Source organism: Python bivittatus, unplaced genomic scaffold (genome assembly GCF_059951505.1).
Source record: "Python bivittatus isolate LINGU-HERP-01145 unplaced genomic scaffold, Pbiv_v1 ctg000410_np1212, whole genome shotgun sequence".
In the NCBI taxonomy this organism is placed as follows: Eukaryota; Metazoa; Chordata; class Lepidosauria; order Squamata; family Pythonidae; genus Python; species Python bivittatus.
The window spans coordinates 14,992,746-15,014,848 of NW_028277067.1; the positions used below are offsets into that span (position 1 = coordinate 14,992,746).

The window sequence follows — 22,103 nt, forward strand, 5'->3', positions numbered from 1 at the left end:
ATATACACAATGGAAAATGACATGTTTCAGTGCAGGTACATCATGCATTACAGGCTGGCTGTTCAAGCTCCTATGTTCCACTACAAAGGTTAAAACAAGCTATAATCCAGAGGGTATGCAGAGGTAGATGTAATGCATGAATATCTAATAGGCACATGCATAATACTTTCATTTTTTTGTCCACAATAATCTCAGAACGTAATATAGTTTAGACAGCAGCATTAATCAACAGCAAACCTGCACACAGCGGATGGCACCCGTGCATGCCAGTTGCAGACACACACCCACAGATGTACATACACATACGTACAGCCTTCACAGGCATATGTGGATGCATGGCCACACCACAGCAAACACCCAGAATCGATTCTCGTGCTGCTTTCCAGCTTCATAAATCTTCACACACAAAGCCCACCATTGTATAGACACTATGCCATCCATTCCCACACATTCTTCAAGCAGCCTCTACAGAGCAAAAATCCCAAGCAATCGAAAACACCCAGCACATCCTGATCCATATGCAGAGCTGCATCTGTACATGCAAGCACACTTACTGACGCACACCCTGCACACACACACACACACACACACACACACACACAGACTCCTTTCCAGAAGAGGCATGTTAATTCCCCCACAGTGCGAACGCCGCTCACATACCTAACATCTCTGGCAAGCACCTTCAGCCCATCACACACCGCCAACATCTCTCCTGCACCCCCACCCCGCGGATCCCACTCGCCGTCCATCCATCCATCCGGGCGGGCACGCGCAGGTTGAATGGCCGGATGCATGGAGTACGGTGGGGGAGGGGGAGCGCTCTGCGTGGAGGGCGCGAGCTAGGAGCCGGCAGCTGCGCTGGATGGTTGACTGAATGGCTGCATGAATGGCGGGCGGGCGCGCGGGCGTGAATGGGCTGCGGAGGGCGGGCGCGAGGCGAAGGGATGAATGGGGCGCAGGCGAGGGGGCCCGTGAAGCGTGAATGGCAGTCGGCTTGGGGAGGGAGCGGAGGGGAGAGGAAGCATTCGCCGTCGCGCGAGCCCGGGCCCCACGGCCGGGTGCCTGCCGGTCGGTGCTCCTCCGCGTCCTTCTACCGTACCTGTAGATGTACCAGACGCTCCGGCGCCGGGGCCCCAAGGCCGGCCAGCTTGACGAGAGGGCCGGCTGTTGCTGCTGGTTCCCGCCGCCGTCGTAGCGGGCCATGGCTCTGCTGCCGCCGCCGATCCCGGGCTCCCAGCCGCCGCTGCCGCCGCCGTGGGGCCCAGCCACATTCTAGGGGCGCGCGGTGGAATGGGGAGGCGGGCGGGGGGCGCAACAGCGGCAGTAGCAGCAGTAGCAGCGGCGGCGGGAGGGCTGCACCATACTCACATCATGGCACCGCGGGAAAGAGGAGGACGAGACGACGACGGAGAAGAGTAGGGGACAGACAGGCCAACCGGCCGGCCTTGTTCATTGGCAGCAGAAACCGAGTCCAACGCCGCCGCCTGAGCGAGCGGGAGAGCGCACGCCGACTAGCCGGCACGCTTGCTTAACCCCTTGCGCACAAGAGCACCCGGCGACGCCGCGGCACTGCAGGAAGCGGGCGGGCAGGCCAGCCGGATGGTTGGGCCAACCGGCTCAACCCTGGGCTGTGGGAAGGGGAGTAAGTTCCTCCGAGCATGTGCAGAGCGCTTCGTTCGGAGTAGCCGCATGTGCACAGCCCACACCCTCGTTCCACAGTATAACTTGCAGGCGAGGATTGATTTCCACCATTCACTTTTGCTACAGGCTAAAAAAACAAAACAAAACAAAAAAACCAACGTGCAAAGTCTCTTCTACATTCACATATGCTAAGCAAGGCAGATGTTCCTAAAACACGAAGTTTCATTCCTGGTCAGTTGGATGATACTTCACTACAAAGATGGAATAGGACAGACAAGTAGTTCAGATAACACAGACTTAATATTTTCTGCATCTGCCTCCATTATGTTGGTTAAAGTTACCTGTCCTGGGTTCTAAACGCACTGAACTATACCCTATTTTGTCCAATCAGTGTAGACAAAAGCTGCCCAGGTTCAACACATCTGGTTGGGGAAAACTGCTTTAGCTACAGTTGCAAATTACCTTGCCCTGCTGTGGGCTTCTGAGAGGCATCTACCGGGCAGTTGTGGAGCCAGAATGCTGGACTACCTTTTTCAGTCTAATTCAGCACAAAACCAGAGATGGACCAATTCTATGTCTCCTGCACAGCTGCCCCCTGCAAAGGAAGAGTTCACAAGAGTTTTCTACTAAATTCTCCTTTGGGTCACCTCAACTCCTGGTAACAACTTCCAACTCCAGCCTGTAGTCATAGTCCTCCATCCAAGCGCTCCCCAGCCTTGACCCTGCTAAGCATCTGAGTTCAGGCAAGGCCCAATGCAACCACCTGCTGAGGCCTCCTGCCTAAATTCTGTGGGAAAAGAAACCTTGCTCCCGGCTCTGGGGACCCTACATCACACTGGATGAGAGTTTTAGTTATAAAAGATCTCCTTATGAATGGCCATCTGAGGAACTGCGGTTGTCTGGCTCTGGGGACTTCTGTCGAGAGACCTGGATCTTGTCTAGTCGTCAAGGCTCTTTTCTCTGAAGCAACGGCCAATTCTGGCACCAGATCCATCCAGATGGATAGCTAGCTCCTTGTACTACTGACTGAAAGGCACTGTGGATCTATTTTATCTTTTCCTCCTTAATGGTTTTTTTTCCCTGTTAAGAGGAAAATCAAAGAGGGTTATAAATGGAAGTGCTGTCATCCAGGCGCCCTATAAAATTTTGTTAATGAGGCAGAGTGATAAAAGTCTAGCCTTCCTTGGAGCTAAGGGAGTTAGTATCAAAAATCTCCACTGAGTGCAACAAAGGCTGTCCAGCTTGTGAACGGTCCTATTCTACTTCAATATCTTGAGAATAACATCTGATAGCTGTTTAGCATTAGTCTGGGGTTTTGCATCTTGTTGCACTTCACATATCTTGACAGAGTCTATGGTAGATGTTTTCTGCAAACATCATGGCACGCAGGTGAGGTCTGACACTGCCCTTACTTCTGAGTAAAGCAGCTTATAATTGTATTGCCTACATAGTGCTATTGCCAAGTTCTGTGTGTTTGATCTCAGAAGTCGATAACTGTTTTGTGGAATGAGATTTATTTTCAAGCAGAAAGGCACATGAAATTGAGTTACAGTTCTGTGGGGATTTATTTGGGAATAAGCTACACTGAAGTCAATGGGGTTTATGAATCACTCCTACTGGTAAGAGCCTTACCTTTCTAGTCATCACTTGATCTCCCTGTACTGCTCTTCTTATTAAAGAACAACTATCAGACACAATTTCATATACATAAAATATATGTAATTCTTATTCCTGTAAAAGTACTTCTATTCCCATGCATGTACAGTATTCATACATATAAGCAAGCAGGCTTGTAAACAGCTTCCTAAAAGAATTTCTGCTTACCTGAAAGAATTTCTTTCTGGAAACCTTCATGCAAGGAGTTTGGTAAAAATGCTGTTCCGTTTTTTTTTTTTAAAGTCACAGAATGCTAACCTAGGCATATATGGATTGGGACGGGGGAAACAACATGATTGGTGAGTGAGTAACTTAAACCAACTTCCTTGTAAGGCTACACAAAAATCTATACTGTACATTTTGATCTAAATATAGTTCTTGATTTGAGGTTAGAGAACAAAATGAGAAAAGACACCTTCAGAATACACTGAATTCTCAGAGAAGTAGATGGAAAAGGTAGTTCAGATACTCTAGTCCTAAATGCAAATCAAACCTCTCTCTGTAATGTTTTATAATGATGTTTTACAAGCAGTTGTACTGCAGATCTGATAAATTAAAGCAGCTTTCCCCAGAAGGGGTTCTGAGAGTCTAAGTCAAATGCATTGGAACAGTACTGGCTTGGAGAAGGCTGCATTAGGGATACCTCTCAGGGGTCTTCTGCAATTTCTTTGGAAGAATGTACATTTTTGTAAATCTGTGAGAAAATATACATTATCATTTCTATAATACTGCAAGCATAAATCTTGCATGCTGTTATGGATGAGCACATGAAATGTATAAAACATGTACATAATCACCAAGCCAGTGATGTGTACAGAATCTTGTAAGGGGACACATAGGTATATAGACACACTGAAAGAGCTGATACATTCCTTGGCAATGATGATCACTCAGGTTACACATATACTGCACATTTCATGCAAGTATGGATAATGAAGCCTACCAGACACTTAAAAAGAAAAGAGAAACAGAACTTTAGAGAGGGGCCTTACTGTGCCTAATACTGTAACAGAGCCAACATTGGCTTAATACTTTCTTCTCTGGACAATTTTCTTCTAGGAACTACACATGCACTCATGCACACCATCCCAGCTGTTTTCCTCTGCAGCATTTCAGGTAAATTTTTATCCTTGCAAATCCAGAGCCTATCCCTAAGCGGCGGCAGATGTGATTCACAAAAAGTCAGCCAGAAACATTCCAGGGGAGAGAACAAATGAGAGCAAATGTGTGTAGTGGTTAAAATGCTGGACTAGGAAGGGAAAAGGTTCAGGTCTACTCTCAACCTCAGATGCTCCTGAGGTGATTCTGGGCCAAACACCATCTCAGCGTAGTCTACCTCACAGGGTTCCTGTTGTGTGAAAAAACTTGAGGAGGCACAGGCTATGTATGTCACCTTTAGTTGCTGGAATAATGCCAGGATATAAATCTAACTCCTAAAAGTGAATCAATACCTGCATCTGACATACTATGGAGGCTGGGAAACAACTGCTGTGATTCAAAGCTACTTTGCTGCTGAACTGATACATGGGACAAAACATAAAATGTGCGTTATATTTGCATTCATCATGCTCACATAATGCTCAGTAATCTCTCCTGCATTGTGAAGTATTAATGCACAGCCCTTGATCAAATAAGATGCACAAGCTGTCAAAAAATGCTCCGTCTCATCTTTTTACCTTTCTCTCTCTCGCCCTCTCACACACAAGCAACTTTCCTGAGTTCTTGATTTGCCCTTATTACATTTTTTTAGTTCAATCTCTTCTCCTTTCCAGATTAATATCATCCTGCCCTAACAAGCAAGACCCCCTTCCCCCTTCCAATTTTGTTCACACTGATTACAGGAGAAGATGAGAACACTTAAGCAAAATTGGTCCATACTGTTGAAGGGGGAGATGTCTCCCACTGCTTCGCCCCTTCCCCAAAGCCCTTATTGCATTCCTCCCTTCCCCACTCTTACATTTTCCCCTCCCCACTGACTTCAAACCCTGCCCACTCACCCAGCCTCCTCTGGCCCCATGGTGCTGCCCAAATGGCTCATGTGGCTGCAGGCCCCCTGGCATGTTCCATCTTCACTGTTTGGCTGAGGGCAAAGGTTGCTGCCTTGGGAAGTTCTGGGACCATTTGGCCCTGGTAGGTAATGCCCTAGGCAGCAATCATGCAAGCCCCGTGTTGTAAAGCTGGAGGGACGTGCTTGCGTAGGATGTGCAGACCCCGCAGCATCGCAACGGAGAGCTCTGGCTGCAGCGATCCTGCTTTCAGATTTGAAGCCAGCTGAGTCTGGGACATACTTCCTGCTTGCAGAGCTCAAGGACATTTGCCAAAAGGATGGAATGCAGCACAGCCAAATTGGAGCATCAGAGGCTCGGAATAACTGAGTTCACTAGGGAGCAAGAGCAGAACGGAAGGACCCAGCGTGACAGAAAGGGCGGGAGTGCGGTGGTGGAGTCCAGACCGAACTGTGGAAGACTGTGAATTGAAACTGAGGGTCACTGCTGGGAATCCAAGGCTGTTAAGAGGGAAAAGGAGCTGCTGTGCTGGAAAACGGGACCAGAACATGTTTATAACGTGGGCCACAAAGGAGGATACTAGTGACAACAGGGGAGGTTGGTGTTAGCACAGAATTTCATAGGCAAGTATGAAACATGGGTTAGAGGCAGGAACCTTTTGGTGGCTGGGGGCTGCCAGGAAGACAACCGGGGGCTTGATGCAAAGTGGGCAAGATTTCTTGAGACAGATAGACAGACAGATGTAAACAGCAGGGATAGGGAGGAGTTGGAAAAAGTTTTCATTTGTTATAATGATTGTATTTACCCAAAACATTTAGCCACTCAGCTGCTTCAAATGTTTGGGTTAAAGTGATATATAAATTATATAGTAAATAAATTACAGTAAATAAATAAAAGACAGAGGGGATGCGGTGGCGCAGCGGCTTAATGACGCTGAAAGTTGCTGGCCAGAAATGGTCGACGCTTCAGCGGTTCGAGTCCAGCCTTTGCGTTAACAGGGTGAGCTCCTGTTTCCTCCCCAGTTCCTGTCAACCCAACAGTTCGAAAACTCACGTGAGTAGATAAATGGGTACTCTCACTCCGGTGGGAGGAAAAATGCTGGCGGCGCCTTACGAAAAGGAGTCGGGAGCAGTTGCTGGTAAGCGCGAAAAACCGTGCGCGCCCAAAAAGGGTGCAAAGCAACGGAAACCCTGCCTCCTGCGCACGCCAGCTGGGCTCTGCTCTAGGAAGGAGGCTCTGGCAAACCACTTCCGAAACAATTGCCTTGAAAACTGCAAGGATTCGTCCAAGCAGTCACTGCAGAGTCGGTAACGACTGAGCGCAGATTATAAAAAAATAAAAAAATAAATAAAAGACAGGGTTTCTCCCAAACAGTTATCTCTGAAGTGGGAAAAGTCATTTTATATTTGGAGACATGAGGCAGACTTTACTTAAAGGGAGCAGACCTGAGAAATGCATATGGAGACCTTATGGGGGTGGAGTGGAGTGAGTGTGCATCTGTTACTTATGTATATGTTTACATGATTTGTGTGTATATACAGTTAGGAGATCAATTAATGTTGTAAGGGGCTGTTTTGTTTTATATACAATTCTAATCAGTAGTTATTATCCCAATTAATATTAATCTATACACACCTGCCTATGTGTATACACACATAGATAAATATGTCCCATTACACATACACACACACACACACACACACTCTCTTACTCATTTTGTTTTACTGTTCTATAATGTTTGGGAATCACAAATCCTCCCTGATTCACTGCAGAATTTCACTGTATGAGATTTACAGACGGAACTAGATCATCTGCCTTCCTCTGGCCAGCATGTAGAGCGCTAGAATAAGGGGAAGAACACAAATAGCCTATCTCCTCTAAGATACTATATTTCATTTAAATAGGTGGATATCTTGGTGCCTAAGCTGCTAAAGTAGCTTGCATAACTTTTAAAAAAGAGTGTTAGATCTTAGAGTAGATGCATCAGTATATATGAGGACAAATTACACTTTACACAGAAAGTTGTAATAGTCCTTTGGAGGACTGCTACCAGGTGAGAGCAACTGAAAGCAGAGAGAGGTTTTTCATTATTATTATGGTTTCCCCAGCCACCACCTTGAATTCTCATTTTTCTCCCCAGAGACAGCGTAATATGCATGCTTGCCCATGTAAATACAAGGTTCCTTGCGACTTCACCAGCCACTTAAACCGGTTAACGTCTGTCAGGTAGTCTGTCATAAAGATTTGGCTATAGAGGACTTGTGTAATCAGGGTCTGCATCTGACTTCAACCTCCTCCTGACGTTTTGACATTGCTGCTTGGTTCTTTTCACGTGTGGACTGGCAAAAGGCCTATAAACTTAGACTGGAGCGTTTCTACAAGTTTTGAGAGTTTCAGGCTAGTTGAGTCCTGCAACAACCTTTTCAAGCAGGAGGGACAGTAAAATTAGTATGGTTTGCCCTAGAGCAGGCAGCATAACTAGCATCTGATCTACACTGTGGAACTCACTCCACGTTTGAAGGAACCTTTGGTGTACTGCCGTTCATGTGTTTCCTAATGATGTGGCACCAGGCACCTCACACTCTGCAATTTCCAATAGCGTCACTCTGGGGCGCTGTAGGGAGTTTAGGTTGCCTGCATGGGAGGCAGGGAGAAAAGCAAGTATTGCTATCAAGGGTCCCTTTCAGAATTCTGGAGCCCTTGCATCTGTCTGAGAACGGCCATCACTGATCCCATCCCTGCTACATGTACAACAGAAACAAAATTACGTAAGACTGGACATGGTGGGACAAGCTGCATAAATCCAGCTTGTAGGTATGCAGTCACATTTCTGGATGTTGTACCACAGCCTATCCCAAATCGAGTACCCTCCAGGTATGTTGGGAATACTGAGAGTTACAATTCCAGCACACCTGAAAGACATGAGATTGGGGGAGGCTATTCTTCCTTTCTTAATGAAATGGTTGAACTGGGTTTGCTGGATGGTGCCAAGGACACTGTTAGAGGGCAGAGGAAAACAACATAGTTTTTTAGATGGTGTCTCAGGTCATAAAGGGCCCACCCCAAAGTGCTTTTGGCTAACACCCCACCTATGGATTTAACTTAGTGACAGCATCTGATTTAGTGACTCATCATCTTAAGCATCCCTGGATGCCCTGAAACACCTGATCTAGCATTGTTCCTGGGAAATTTGAAATGAGGAGCCGTTGACTCAGCTGCTTAGACAGGAGGGTTTGAGAAAGGCAGGTATTGCCCAGGAGTGTTGATGCCAGGGCTGTGTTTTGGTTCTTTGGAGTTTGAAAAGGGGAGAGAATCTAAAGCCAGAACGTTTGAGCTGCTTGGAGAGGAAGTGACACTGTCTTTGCTCAGACAGGTGAGGAGACAAGTGTCTGGGGCTATTTGGGAAAGCAGGAAGCTCCAGATGTGGGAGGGAGAGAATGATGAAATCAGGAATCCATGAACATCTGGAACAGGAATGGAGCACTGAAGGATTTTTGTGGAAGATATAGAAGATTATTTAAAAATGGAAGATGAGTTTGGTAGCCCTTGGGGCTGGACTGTGTGGGGTCTCCAATATATAAAACTTTCCCACTGCTTCATGTTTTTTCTTTTTGTCCTTCTGATTTCTAAGGTGAGAGATCCACTTGGGAACTAGCAAGCCCTTGCCACAGAGTGGCAGAACAACAGCCAGCCCCAATACCCAGGCTAGCAGGATGTCAAACATGGAGTGGGAGGCCCATGTTCAAATGCCAAGCAAGTCCATTCCTCTTTAATTCCCAGGCTTCTTGTGAGACTAATCAAGGTAAAAAATAATAAAGCACTTTCTAAATTGCAAGTGCTGTGTCAACGATTCACATAACTCAATCTGGAAGCAGTGGGTGCTCTTGTAATTAGTCTAATAAGAAAGCTAAAAAATTGGCTGCCTCCTTCACATGCAAGTGAAAACAGAAGCAGAGATTATTTTGTGCAGCTGGGAACTACAAGGTGGGAAATAGGATCACCTTCCACTGCAATTACCAAAACTTTTTCTGGGCTAAGGGCTGTGCTCCCGAAAGTCGATGGGACCAAAAAACGAAATGGGAATAGTTAAGACAAGGACTAAATTTAATTTATGATGGCTCCTTGTGCATTTAATGATTTAAATAATGCCTGTAACTCTCACATCACATTAAAAACACAGCTGAATGGCAATGTTAGACCTGGGTACCATAGTTAAGCAGGGGCATCTGCAGGAGAGGAGTACAGAAAAGTCAAGATGGTGGCTATGAAATGTATAATTGAAGCCCGGCTCCTTTTTTACATGTATCACTGCACGGTGCCCTTATGAATACACGCAGTGTAACTTGTGCCCCTGATTTCCATGTTCTGAGTAATGGTTTAACTACCACATCTCCTTCCATCTAATTTAGCTCCTTTGATAAGCTACTGATGGTATTAGTGCAGCATAGCAACAGGATTTCTAGTATCCGCAGTAGCTAGTCCTGAGTAAACTTAAGTTCACATCTCTACTTAGCTGTGAAATTTAGCATGTGAACTATTGACAGCACTCACTTGCATTCTAAATTATTTCACTGGGTTTTTATGAGGATAGAAAAGTGTATGTATGTGTGAAGAACTCTGTTGCTTTGGCCACCTTAGGAGAAAGGGCAGAGTAAAAATGCAGTGATTTGGCTTTACCCTCCACTCCATACAGCAAGTATGTGCAACTGCTTTAGGTTAGGGGCCACATCTGCCTTGTGAATGGTATGTCAGGAGCAGTGTTCCAAAAAGGGGTGGGGCCAAGGCAAAAGTTAAATTTGATTCCATTTTATTTACCTTTACTTGACATTAAACATAGATTGATAAAACTACTTTCCAATCTTGAATTTATTAATTTTCTCATTTTGACACATTAGAGATGACAACTTGGTAACAATTTCAGAGAACTGTGGGGCTACAACTAAGGCTTAGGAGAGCTGCTTGTGGCCCTGGGGTCTCAGGTTGCACACTTCTACCTTATAGGGATAATACTAACCTACCTTACTAGGGTGTAAGATGAGCCAAAACAAACTAGGTGACTGTTGTGAGAAGGGGCCTACTACAGCTATTACAAGTAGTACAATCCTTTTAATTTAGAAAGAGAAATTTGGTCAATGTTAAGAATATATTTTATGTTATTCCTCAATCTTCATACATACTGGGCCTTGATAATAGAAATGTTATTTATTTTTACAGTCATGCATCATTATGGTTTAAGATGTTTTAAGGAAAGGCAGTTGAAAGAAAAACAAAATAACCATCCCCTGGAAACCAGAAGAAAAAGCCTCCAAATTGCATAAGGCTCTGCCTCATATGATAAAGTGAACTGGTCTACATTAGACCAATGTTAATTTGGTAGTTTTGAAGACTCTGCCACAAAGCTGCTATTTTGCAGCAACAGCTAACCCAGCTGGTACTTAGGCTTTGAAAGAAATAACCAGTTACTGGTTATCAGTAGAAGTTCCTCCTTTTTTCCATGTTATTCACATTTAAATTTGTTCATGATGCCTTCAAAGATTTTTGATAGAATCACCAGACTAGAAAGGACCTGAATCATACTGTGCAGTCCTGTTCCGCCCATATATGTTTCCCTGTCTGGCCCTCTTCCCATGTTCACAAAATTCATACCATTAGAGCAAACAAGATGCATCACACTACAATTCATGCAGAATAGATCACGTGATATGACTCATGTCAGTGACCAAACTACATCCTACAGAGGAATGCAAGTAGTAGTACAAGACCAATTTATCTTAGTCCCTAATATGGTCACTGTGCAAGCATAAATCAAATCCCACTGACAGAGAAACCCTATGCAGATTTATTAAGCATAGTCCTGTTTTGCTCAATGGGGCATACTGACAAGGAAATAGGTATAGGCTTGCAAACTTCCTTGAACATTTTATAGAAGTGTATCAACTCCACGGAATGTTCTGATTCAACCTGTTGCTGTTTCCGATGCAATAAAAAAAATACTAAATAAACAAACAAACAATAATTCCTGAGTCCACTAGACCCTCCAGAACAGAAATCACATAGTATCCTTCAAAAATGCATTGGATAATGGGAACTGAAGCCCAACATATCTGGAAGACACCAGAGTGGGGAAAGTATATTAGGAGTCTGAAGCTCAACACAAAAGAACTGATGATGTCTGGATGTATATAATGGCATCAGAAGAAAATAGTGATCTTTATGAACTCAATATGCTATGCCGCCTGCCTTCATCCTGGCTCTCTTAAGATATGTTGGAATTGCAACATCTAGTATTCGTCAGCCAGCATCCTGAGAGTTATAGTCCCAATACATCAAGAGAGTGCCAAGGTGGGAAAGCCTTAACAGTTCACATTTATGTTCATTTGGCTGCATTTCCACACATATGTATTTTGCACACCACCCCAGATGGCCTAACTTTTGGGGATCATCCACTCACCTAGGGGCATCAAAGCTGTCATAGGAACCAACTGTGTAGTGCCTGAAGAGTCGTTTGGCTTTATCGCTGCGGCTCTCTGCAAAGCAAAATGGAGAGGGAATGGGATTAGAGCAGAGGGGCATATGAAACCAAGGCAGCATCTTCTCTGGGTTCAGGACACTTTTCCTCCAGTAGCCACTCAGTGGCAGCACAGATTTAGGGCAGCTAATGGTGGCAGAGTGAAAAAAGATGTCCATGGAAAAAGGGCATGTTAAAGAAATGGAATAAAAGGAAATCAAATGCATACTTTCTGACTTTCCTGTTTTCTGTAAGCTGCTGCACTTTCTCCTAATTTTTTATTTTGTATACAGTACTTGTTGCTAGCATACATCTACACTTCATAAGACACCATGGATGACTAGTACTAATTATAATACATGCTTGAATTTAAGCCATTGGTGGATCATTAGGGCCAGTTCTTTTCTCGGGCTTTTTAAGCCCTCTCCCATCACATTCAGTTTCCTGCCCTTCTAAAGTAGAAAACATAGGAAAACCATTATATAAGCTTACAATAGACTTAATATAATGAAATCCCTCCACCCTCTCAGATATTAGCTCATCCCTTTTACATCAAGACCCTGCTTGCTGTGGTGCTTGCCGCTCTTCAGACAACTAAGTGCAGTCTTTGGCCACCAAAAGCTTGTCCATTCTTGATGTAAGTCCTCACTAGTAACTATTATTTATGACAAGAAAGTGTGTTAGGGCTTGACATGTTCCCTGTGCCTCTTTTTAGTCCAGCAAAGAAATTAAGTGATATAATCAAAAAGGAGGGCAAAAAGGGACATTGATCTATTTATGCATATCTTGAGATAATGGCTACATTTTAAAGAGAAATCTATTTTACCATAGGAGTCAAGATATAGAGTGTATAACTATATGCAGAAGCCTGCTCTCCTAGTCCTCAATCAGCCTTTCCTACCCTGGTCCCTTCTAGATACATTAGACTTCAAATCTCTAACTAGCATAGCCAAGAATCTCTAACTAGCATAGCCATTGTCCCTGTTGACCAAGGATTCTGGGAGTCAAAGTCCAATGCATCTGGAAGACACACAGCCAGGGAGATCTATAAAAAGTGGTCATGCACAATTTTAAGGTCCCTAATTCTTCTCTTGCCTTAATTTCTTGACCTTTTAACTGGGCTTTGACTGAGCACCCCTCAAAATAGGGCAAGAGTGGGAACCTGTAACCCTCCAGATATTTCTACACAGCAGATTCCAACACCAGTAGAATCTGGCTGGGCTGCTGGAGTTTATGATTCATGACATTTGAAGGCTCACAAATTCTCCACTTAGAAATTCCTTCATATAAATGATTCTCCCCTGCTACTATTAGTAGTGCTTCACACACACATCTCTAAAATTCTCCAGTTATGAAACTGCATCCTTCCTGTAGTGAACCTTAAGGCACAATCTGTGTATAGGCTGACACTTCACACATTACAGCTGGTGTAGCTCAACTGTTAAGTGTAATCACATATTGGACAAATACCGTTTGTTTAGTATAACACCTTTTTTTCCCCCTGCTTTTAAGTATTATCACCAGATCCAAGCTGTGAAAGTTTACTAATAAAAATGTCATTGTGTCTGGACCCCTATGAAACCTCATGAACAAGGGAAAACAACTACATAGTAAAAAACGTAGCCTGGAAAGTTTTATGTGAGAAGATTTGAAAACATCAAGCTGAGAAATATTTCAGTAGTGTTTAATAAGTGTATATACGCATGTGCATTCAAAGCTCAAGTGAGTTGTGCATGTTCTTATTTTTGTCTGTGAAATATTCACGAGCATATGACTGAAAGAAACATTACTACATTACACTACAGCAAGTAAGGCAACACTCTGCAGGAGGAATGCATCATGCCAAAAGATGTCCAACTGAAACCAATTTGTGTTCCTGTCTTCTATCTTTTCATCAAACAACTGCTACTGAGGAAGAAGGAATGGCTGTTGGTCCTTCTAGGAACCACCTATCTGGAAAAGCTTCTTGAATTCAATTTAAAAAAAAAACCCTCAGCATTTTAAAAGAAAATCTACAGTGGAGAGATAAATAGATCTGAGCAAAACTACATTTTATATGTATGTCTCTCTCCATATTCTAATCTACCCATATGTTTGTCATATGCCAGTGAGACAGGTAACATCATGAATCCCGAAGGCTTTGGGGGGAATTAAATACCAATGTAATATTTTTGATTGGATATTAGTTAATGCTAATTTAAAGTGGTAGGGAGAGAGAGAATGAAAAACTCAACAAAAAAGAAGCAAAAAGGCCTATGAAAAACCAGGAGGAGAAAAGAATACTTGGAATTTATAATACTTTTCTTCAGCATTCTGGATAATACTATGTTTGCATTTTGTTTTTTTTCCCCCAAGAAAAAATGAGGGGGAAAATGAAAAACTATAAACTGGATAAATTATTAAGATATTCAGGACAAGGATGGTGGTTTAATGCAGTGTTTTTCAAACTTGGCATGCTGGCTAGGGAATTCTGGGAGTTGAAGTCCACACATCTTAAAGTTGCCAAGTTTGAAAAACACTGGTTTAATGCCTTGCAGCAAAGGCTTCCTTCCCCATTTCTCCCTCCCTCTCTCTCTTTTTGTGGTTACAGTAAAGCAATGGGAGCATTCTGGGGCCACTTCTCTCCCATAAGGGAGCTCCACTGTGATGTGCTATCTTTTCAAAGGTATAAACCCAGTTTATATCATTGCTGCCCATTTCCCCCCAGTATTACCCTGGAAGTAAGCTATGTCGGGTGTTTTCAAACTTCTCCAAGCCATGGAACCTGCTGAAAAAATTCCCAGAACCTCTGATCAAGAGGCCAAACTCTAGTGATAGAAAATTGGCTATACGTAACTGAGTGAATTTTTTTTAAAAAAAAATCTCTTGCGGTAGCCCGTCAAGTTCTCATGGAACCCCGGAGTTCTTCAAAACACAGTTTGAAAATCCCAGGCAACGTTGTGATGTAATATCCTTCCACAGGGATGCTTACCGGGGGGGGGGGGGCAAAGTAGTTCCAGAGTAGCTATGAGTGCAAAAAAATATAAGGGAGGGAGAAAAAAGGCCGCCTTCTCTACAAGCATTAAATGTAAACTATAATCCTAGAAATTTCTAGGAATTCTCCTAATCTACCTCCTCAAAATGCTGAAAGTGCCCCCTGCATTGTAGATAGGGAATGAGCAGTAATGACAAGGTGGCCTTTTAGTCAAATAAAAAGTGAAGGTTCCAACAAGCTATTTATGTCCTTTTCTAAGTTACTCCATTCTATTACCCTTCTCCACCAAGCACAACTTTAAAAAAATTAAATAAAATTAATAGTCAAAAAGCATATTGTGCCCACTAGCTTTGTTTAATTCTTTCTTCTTAGATTATTCTTCCTTAAAGAGTTCTTATACTTTTTGCAAACTATGTAATTTCCCCTATCCTATTGATACTTCCCCTTGGTACATATTGTTCTGGCTACACAAAGATTCATTCTTGGAAAATGAGCTTGTTATTAGAGTGCGTGTCTAGTAAACATGCAAAAAATGTCCATGAAAGTGTCCTTGAAATGATGTGAAACCATCTAGCATAGTAAAGCTTTCTGATTAGTAATGGGACAAGATTTCACTCCATTTCATGAAAAGGGACACATATTTCATTTAATGAAGTGTTCAGAAACCGCAGAAAGTGACCTGTCAAGACTGTGTGTGTGTACACATAGAAGGGCACAGTTCAAGGTGCTGGTGACCACCTTTAGTCTTACATAGCTTGGCCCCTGGCTATCTGAGACCCCTTGCTCCAAACAGAATCTGCCCACTCAAAACACTGTCTGTAGAGAAAGCGTGCTGAAAGTCCTCGTTCCTTGCAGAGGGTGACAACAGGGGACCCAGAGGTAGGCGTTCCCTGCGGGAGGTCCCCTCCTGTAAAACACCCTCCCATCGGATACAAGAACTATACCCTCACTTTTAATATTCTGGAAGGTTTTTTTCCCTTTTTTTAAAGTTTTTTTCAACATACATTTGGGGAGTGAGGTGAGAGTGGATAGAGGTACCTGAATTTGGGATGAATCTCTGTTGTTTGATGTCATAGAGTGCTATGGCATTATTATTGTAATACTTTAATTGTTGATTTTTATTTTGGATCTATTGATAAGCTTCGATCATGTTGATGGTATTGCAACAGATTTACATCTGCTAAGTCTGACTTAGAGTCAGATGACTGAAGCGGCATTAAAGCACTCGTAACAAATAAATAAAGGCATGATCTGGAACACCTACCTTGCTTCCCTTCCTGGGACTTGTTGGGAACTTCCTCCACGCAGTCTGAGGGGAACCAGCCTACACGACCCTTTACCTGTCCCTCCCAGAAGCCGCCTTCCCCAACACTCAGCACTGCAAAGGAGATAGGCATTATTAGGGGCATACAGATACTAGAGATGGTATGAGGGTAGACCAGCAGTTTGTCATTTCCTCATAGCCAGTTTGGTACAAGAGCCAAGGCCAAATCTACACCTAGCAACATCCATCATCCTTAGGTCAGTCTTTTGGCCTAGACTTTTGGCCTGGACTTCCCTAGAAGATCGTTACATGCAGAATGACCTGACTAGAATAACCAACTGAGTTTAACTTGCTTTTTTTATTTTTTATGCTTTTTAAAGCTATTTTTGAAGCCTACACTAAAATCTTGCCTTAAGATTTCCCAGAGATTCCCAGATTCTGGTCCTCTCTGTTCAACAACTATCTGACTGTCTGTTGAATTTTACTTGCATGTTGCCATAAGGATACCATTCCCACATACCTTAGGAGACCAAGCTAGTTTAGTGGGCCCATTCGCTCTGTTCTCCAAGGAAAGGGAATGACTGATGAACTCAGCAGGTATGGCTGAGGGGTGGGAAGAGGCTACCACTGCTGCACTTAAACTCTGCCACCTGAGGCCCAACATACTGAAGCACAGAGTGCTTGAAATGAAATTGGCTCTTTTTCCTATTTTCTCCTCCCTATTTTTTAAAAGTTCTTGAAGCCTTAGATCATCTATCTACATGCTTTTTCAGATACTGTAGAGGTCCATCATCTTCCCCTTGCATTTTCTATTATGTTCCACCAAATAGTGGGAAGAGGAAGGAAAGGGTTAACTGCAATGGAGGCCTCCTGGTATTAAACTCACCATTATATAGCTACTGCCACAGTCATGCTGCTTCTAAAAGCTTTGATTACATTTCCCTCAACTGGAAATAAATTGGAGAACAAAGAGAGGAACATCCCAATGGCATGGGAAGTCCCACCAACTACACCTGTTGAGATTCCCTCTTCTGTATATTAAAGCTGCAAGAGGCCTTTGCTCTTCTGCATCTGATCACCTGCTCTATTCTGCTGTATATGTAGACCTGAAATCGGGCCTCTTTTACATCTTAGGATGTATAGCATCCCATCGCTCCAGTAATTTCACAGACTATTGTCTGCATAACCATCAGTTTAGGGAAGGACCAAGAGCACCAAACAGCTCTCAGCTAAACAAAAGATCAGTCTGGATATTTGTAAAGACCAATCTAGTAGCTCTTACTCTGTAGGAGCAGAGAGGAAGAAAAAGAAAGGGACTGAGAAAGAGAAATAAATTTGGCTCCTGTAATATCCACTCTGGGATTTGACCCAGACTTGCTATTGTCATGTCAGATGTTACCTCTGAAGCAACATTACCATTCACAGAAAAAAGGTCTTCCATTCTTGGTTTAGGGCAGTGGTAGATTTCTAGCTTGTAAGATCTACTGTATTTTTTAATTTGAACCTCAGAATTCACTAAGTGGGGCTTGCTGCAAGAGAATTTGTTCATGCTTAGAATGAACAAATTCTGAGCCCAGATATTTGATCTAAACACAGATCAGATCAACTATAAAAATGAATATCCATCAATTAGATTTACTGTATATCTGTTTTTCACTTTCCACTTTAATATTACTTGATTTGGAATAAAATAACAACAGAACGCAGCTTTTTTTTGCAAGGGGGGGAACAGCACCAAGCATGAGAAGTGCAACAAATACTATAAGCACAATACAGGTTTTTAAAAGAAAAGATATAAGCTGAAGGGATGAGTTGCTTTTCTCTCAGGGTGCTACATTCTTTAGGGTTAGTGTTGGTGGTAATCTTCAAAGAAGCAGTAAACCAGACTTGGGGTCCATGATATGTATTATTTAAGAATCTCTCTCCTTGAACATTATACAAGTGAAAAGGTGCCTTTTTAGTTCCTTACCTCCAGCTTTGAAGGATAAAAAGAACCATGCCATCATTTTACCTGCCAAAAACTCAAGATTCAATCTCTACATCTCCATCTAAGTGATCAAGATTATGCAAAAGCCCTCTGGCCTAAGACTCTAGGGATCTACATGCAATTAGGTTAGAAAGTACTGGGTTAAGAGGACAAATAATATGAGTTTGGATAAGACAACTTCCCATCTTTCATTAGAATAATGCAAATTATTCTTTTTGTCAATAATCAAATACTTCCTCATTTTACAAAATTCTAATCCTGCTACTATTCCTAGATACAAATCCACACACTAACAAGAAAGCCATGAATCACTCATGCGTAGCTGGCTGATACACACCAAGACATTTCAGACACCAACAAAAAACCATGTACACAAACACAAGCCAAGCCTCACAATTACCCTGGCTGAGCCAAACACAAGGTTCTCAAAGCATGAAGTAGGAGGCAGCCCCCCTCCCCAATTTAGAGAGGTCTAAAGTCCTTCCTACCCTCAATCCCTCCCCCAATGAAATGTGTGTATATCGATCACTCTTGTTTCCATGTCCTACTACGTATGGGTTCCTTACTTGTGTCGCATGAACTGTATGCGTGTGTGCTGAAAAACATGTGGAGCAACTTCTGTTTTTTTTTTTTATGTTCATGGAGTTCTCACCTGACCCATTCCCCCCCGCCCCAAGTTCTCACCTGACCCACTTCCCCTAGCAGAACATTTCTAGATGGTGAAAATCAACAAGGCTTGAAGGATTCAAAAGAACTGAAAGGGATGGATCAAAGATTCTTTCCTGCTGCCCTTCTCCGCACTTTCAAGAAAGTGAAGGAGATTTTGAGAAGTCAAGTCAAAGTGTCCTGGACACAGGAATCTTGCCCAGACGTCTTCCACCAGGCGATTCTTGGAGAATCAAGTTTCCTAATTTTTAAAAATTGGTGTTTCTTGGGGAGGACCAAGTTTCTTACTCCTTCAGTTAGAGGAGGCTCACTACAACAGAGTTTGAGAACCACTGTGCTAAGCCCAATGATTTCTCCCAAAGAAGTCAAACAACATTGTAGACTCGTGAAGAATCCCTGGACAATCCAAGGGTGTGCACAAAGATCAACGTACCCTTGATTTTCTCGCCCTTGCTGATGGAGAGCTCACCCTCAGCCTGGGCCTGGTAGGGTTTCACAGCCATGAATGTGCGGCCAGGCACAGCAGAATAAAGTTTCCGCTTCACACCTCGACTACTCAGTGTACTGCTTCCAGTGGATTCCTTCTGGTAGCCACTGGAACTGCCAGGAGAAAGAAGGAAAAAGAGGCCAAGTTAAAGGCAAGTACAGTACAATGAATTACTTGGGATTCCTCTTCTCTTTTGGAGAACAATCTATTTACTGGCTGATTCTATTCTTCTCCTAGTAGTCCTGCAGAGATAAACTACATGTTAAGTTAAAGAGATGTAATTTTCATCTTTTCCTTCTTTTGAAATAACAAGTGCATGCTGGTATCAGGATTGGGATTACAGCCTCCTTCTGTGACATGTGCAGGGGAGGTCAAACAAGGCAGGGTGGTGGGTGCGGCAGTACAATGAAGCCTACCTCTTTGTATGTGTATGTGATGATGATGTCCCCCACCCCTGCAGATGACCATGCACTTTTCTCCTGATGAAGAACCCAGGTTCCTTTAAATGTTGCTGCACTACAACTTCCAGTAGACCTAGTCAACACAGGCAGTGGTGAAAGATGTTGGAAATACAGTTCAGCAACAGCTGGTGAACTACATACTCCCCACTCCTGTTGCCACTGTGCCTGCAAAAACGGGAAGCAAATCTACTACTCGTGCAATAAATAGCAGCTTAAAAAAAAAAGGATAATTTTCCTTTGGAAAATGTACTTGTCATAGCACCCATCTTTACCAAATGCACTCTTCAAAATTATAATACAAAAATGGAAAGGAACAAATAATTTTAATTGTAACACAAGTGAAATCTTACCAAAAGAGTCATATATATGAGATGGATGGCCATATAAATTTACTAAATAAAGAAATAATGAATAAAATGTTGCAGGATAGAGTATGCCTACTAAGGTTCTATCAAACTAGTGATGCCCTCTTCTGAAAGATGTAATTCCATTTGCTTCTCCCACTCCTTGTTTCCTAACCTTACAAAATGGTTGGTCAGTCCTCATTAGCACTGAGAGAGTCCCCTTGGTACGGCTAACAATTTTCTGAACTTCCACAAACTTTGGATGCTCCAAGCCTGCTGCTTTCTCACTCTCTTTTTTGCAGGTGATGCTTTTAGGTTATATAAAGATCCACACTCACAAGATACTTCTATTACTATTATTGTTGTTGCAATTGTTACTATTATTGTTTCACTGTCTATATGATATTAATTTTTGCATTATTAATATTATTGTGGACGTTTTAATTGTTGGTGTACGATTGTAAGCCACCAGGACCTCTTGGCAAAAGGCAAATGAGATAACCAAATAAATAAATAAATTTTAGCTTGAGATGCTCTATCTATTTAAGAATCCAGAATCTTGGCTCCATGGTGGTTCTTTAATCGCTCTCTTGCCACACAACCTCTGAGAGTAGTAGATTTTCTATTTCACATCCTTTCCAAAAGAGCATAGCTTCTTGATCACACTTTATCCTAGGGAATCTTTAGATTCTGATGCTTGTGGACCTAATTTTCTTCAGGCCAAGTCTTTAAGTCATGTGCTGGGCCACCACTCTAAAAACTAGATGGAGACAGCCTTAAAAAGCAGCTGGACCCAGAACAAAAAATAAATTTCATTTCATTTCATTTAAATGCAATCAAACACCTTTAACTTGAGCATACTCTCTTTTACTTAATAATTTCCCCTACCTGCCACATTAGAAATTACAATTCAGGGGCAAATTTTGGGAAGATCTTTGGAGCCACCTCCAAAGCCATTCAGGATATCAGGTGGAGCATTTCTGTATTAGCACCTAGTTCCCTTCCAAGAAACCAAGAGCTGGTATTACCATTCAGGAAAGACATCAGGTCCTCTTTCAGCAGAAGAAGCAGGAGGAAATGCAACAGCTTACCACATTTTGAAGTAAATTATTATATGAAGCCAGGGCAGGCAAATATTTTACAGCAAGAGAGTATACTTTTTAAGAGCTATCATATTTAGGAGTTTGGGGTTTGTATTTTGGTTTGTTTGGGGGTTTTTTTGCTTTTGAGGCAGTGAAATCCCCAGAGGTTAGGCTGGAATCTTTGCTCTTCTTTTTATTGTTTGGGTCCCTCCTTCAGCATAATAGGTACTAGAAGCTTAACACTGGTATTTGAAAGAGGGGAAAGGAGGAGAAAACCAGGCCCATTCTAAATTTGTACAGCGGCAGTATGACTTTAAGGACTTTTCTGGGGGGGCAAAAGATGAGGCTGAGAAACAATGTCTTATGATCCTAATGGCCTAATGTTAAATCCTTCCCCTCGTCTACCAAACCCATCAGATCATGTCTATTTACCCAAAGCCAGCTCTGAAGCTTCTAATATGGACCTCAAACCTCACCTGGGTCGACCACGCTGTTTTTTGGCCTCATCCGTGTGGCGCCCCCGTGATGGGGAGCGACTGCGAGCACCACGGGGACTGCTGGAGCTGCGCAATGTTCCTGTGGTGATCTTCTGGCCCTGCACAGCCACAGTGGCAGATGGAATAGATGGCTGAGCATAAAGCATCCAGTCTGGGACGTTCATGCTGGTATCACTGTTGGCCCGCAGCAAGGTATGTGGCACTGTAAGGTTTTGAGGACCATCCCGGCGCCGGCTGGCGTATTGTGGAGTCTCCTGGAAAGGAACTAAAAGGGATGGTGATGTCATAAAAAAGCTAAAAAGTAAAAAAGGGGAGAGCTGATGATGGAGAATGATGTTATGCTTTAAATTGTGCAGAAAATCCTCCTTTGAATCTCAGAAGTGAAAGCAGGGGCTTGGAAAGGTTTCTGTTTTCACATCTCAGGCTTCAGTGTCTACACAGACCCCTGCCTCACCCGCTGACAGATGAAGAAACATGATGCCCATTCGTTCAGTTTGGATCCTTAGATCCCTCTGGCTGTTGGCTTTGCT

General features: G+C 43.0%; 1 protein-coding gene across 10 annotated transcripts in view; it reads right to left on the reverse strand.

Moving 5' to 3' along the window:
• The window catches only part of SHANK1 (SH3 and multiple ankyrin repeat domains 1), a 91,229-nt gene that overhangs the window by 23,912 nt on the left and 45,214 nt on the right, over positions 1 to 22,103 (reverse strand). For 9 of the 10 annotated variants that reach the window (XR_015796648.1, XR_015796645.1, XR_015796647.1 and 6 more), the window contains exons 11-14: positions 21,553 to 21,838; positions 19,136 to 19,302; positions 16,050 to 16,163; positions 11,755 to 11,830 (exon numbers count right to left, since the gene is read on the reverse strand). Coding sequence is in view for 5 of the 10 variants with exons in the window: in XM_088143568.1 (XP_087999694.1) it covers positions 11,755 to 11,830; positions 16,050 to 16,163; positions 19,136 to 19,302; positions 21,553 to 21,838 (643 nt within the window). In the remaining 5 variants the exon portion in view is untranslated. The remainder of the gene's footprint in view (positions 1 to 11,754; positions 11,831 to 16,049; positions 16,164 to 19,135; positions 19,303 to 21,552; positions 21,839 to 22,103) is intronic. The other variant, XM_088143571.1, reaches the window with a different exon arrangement.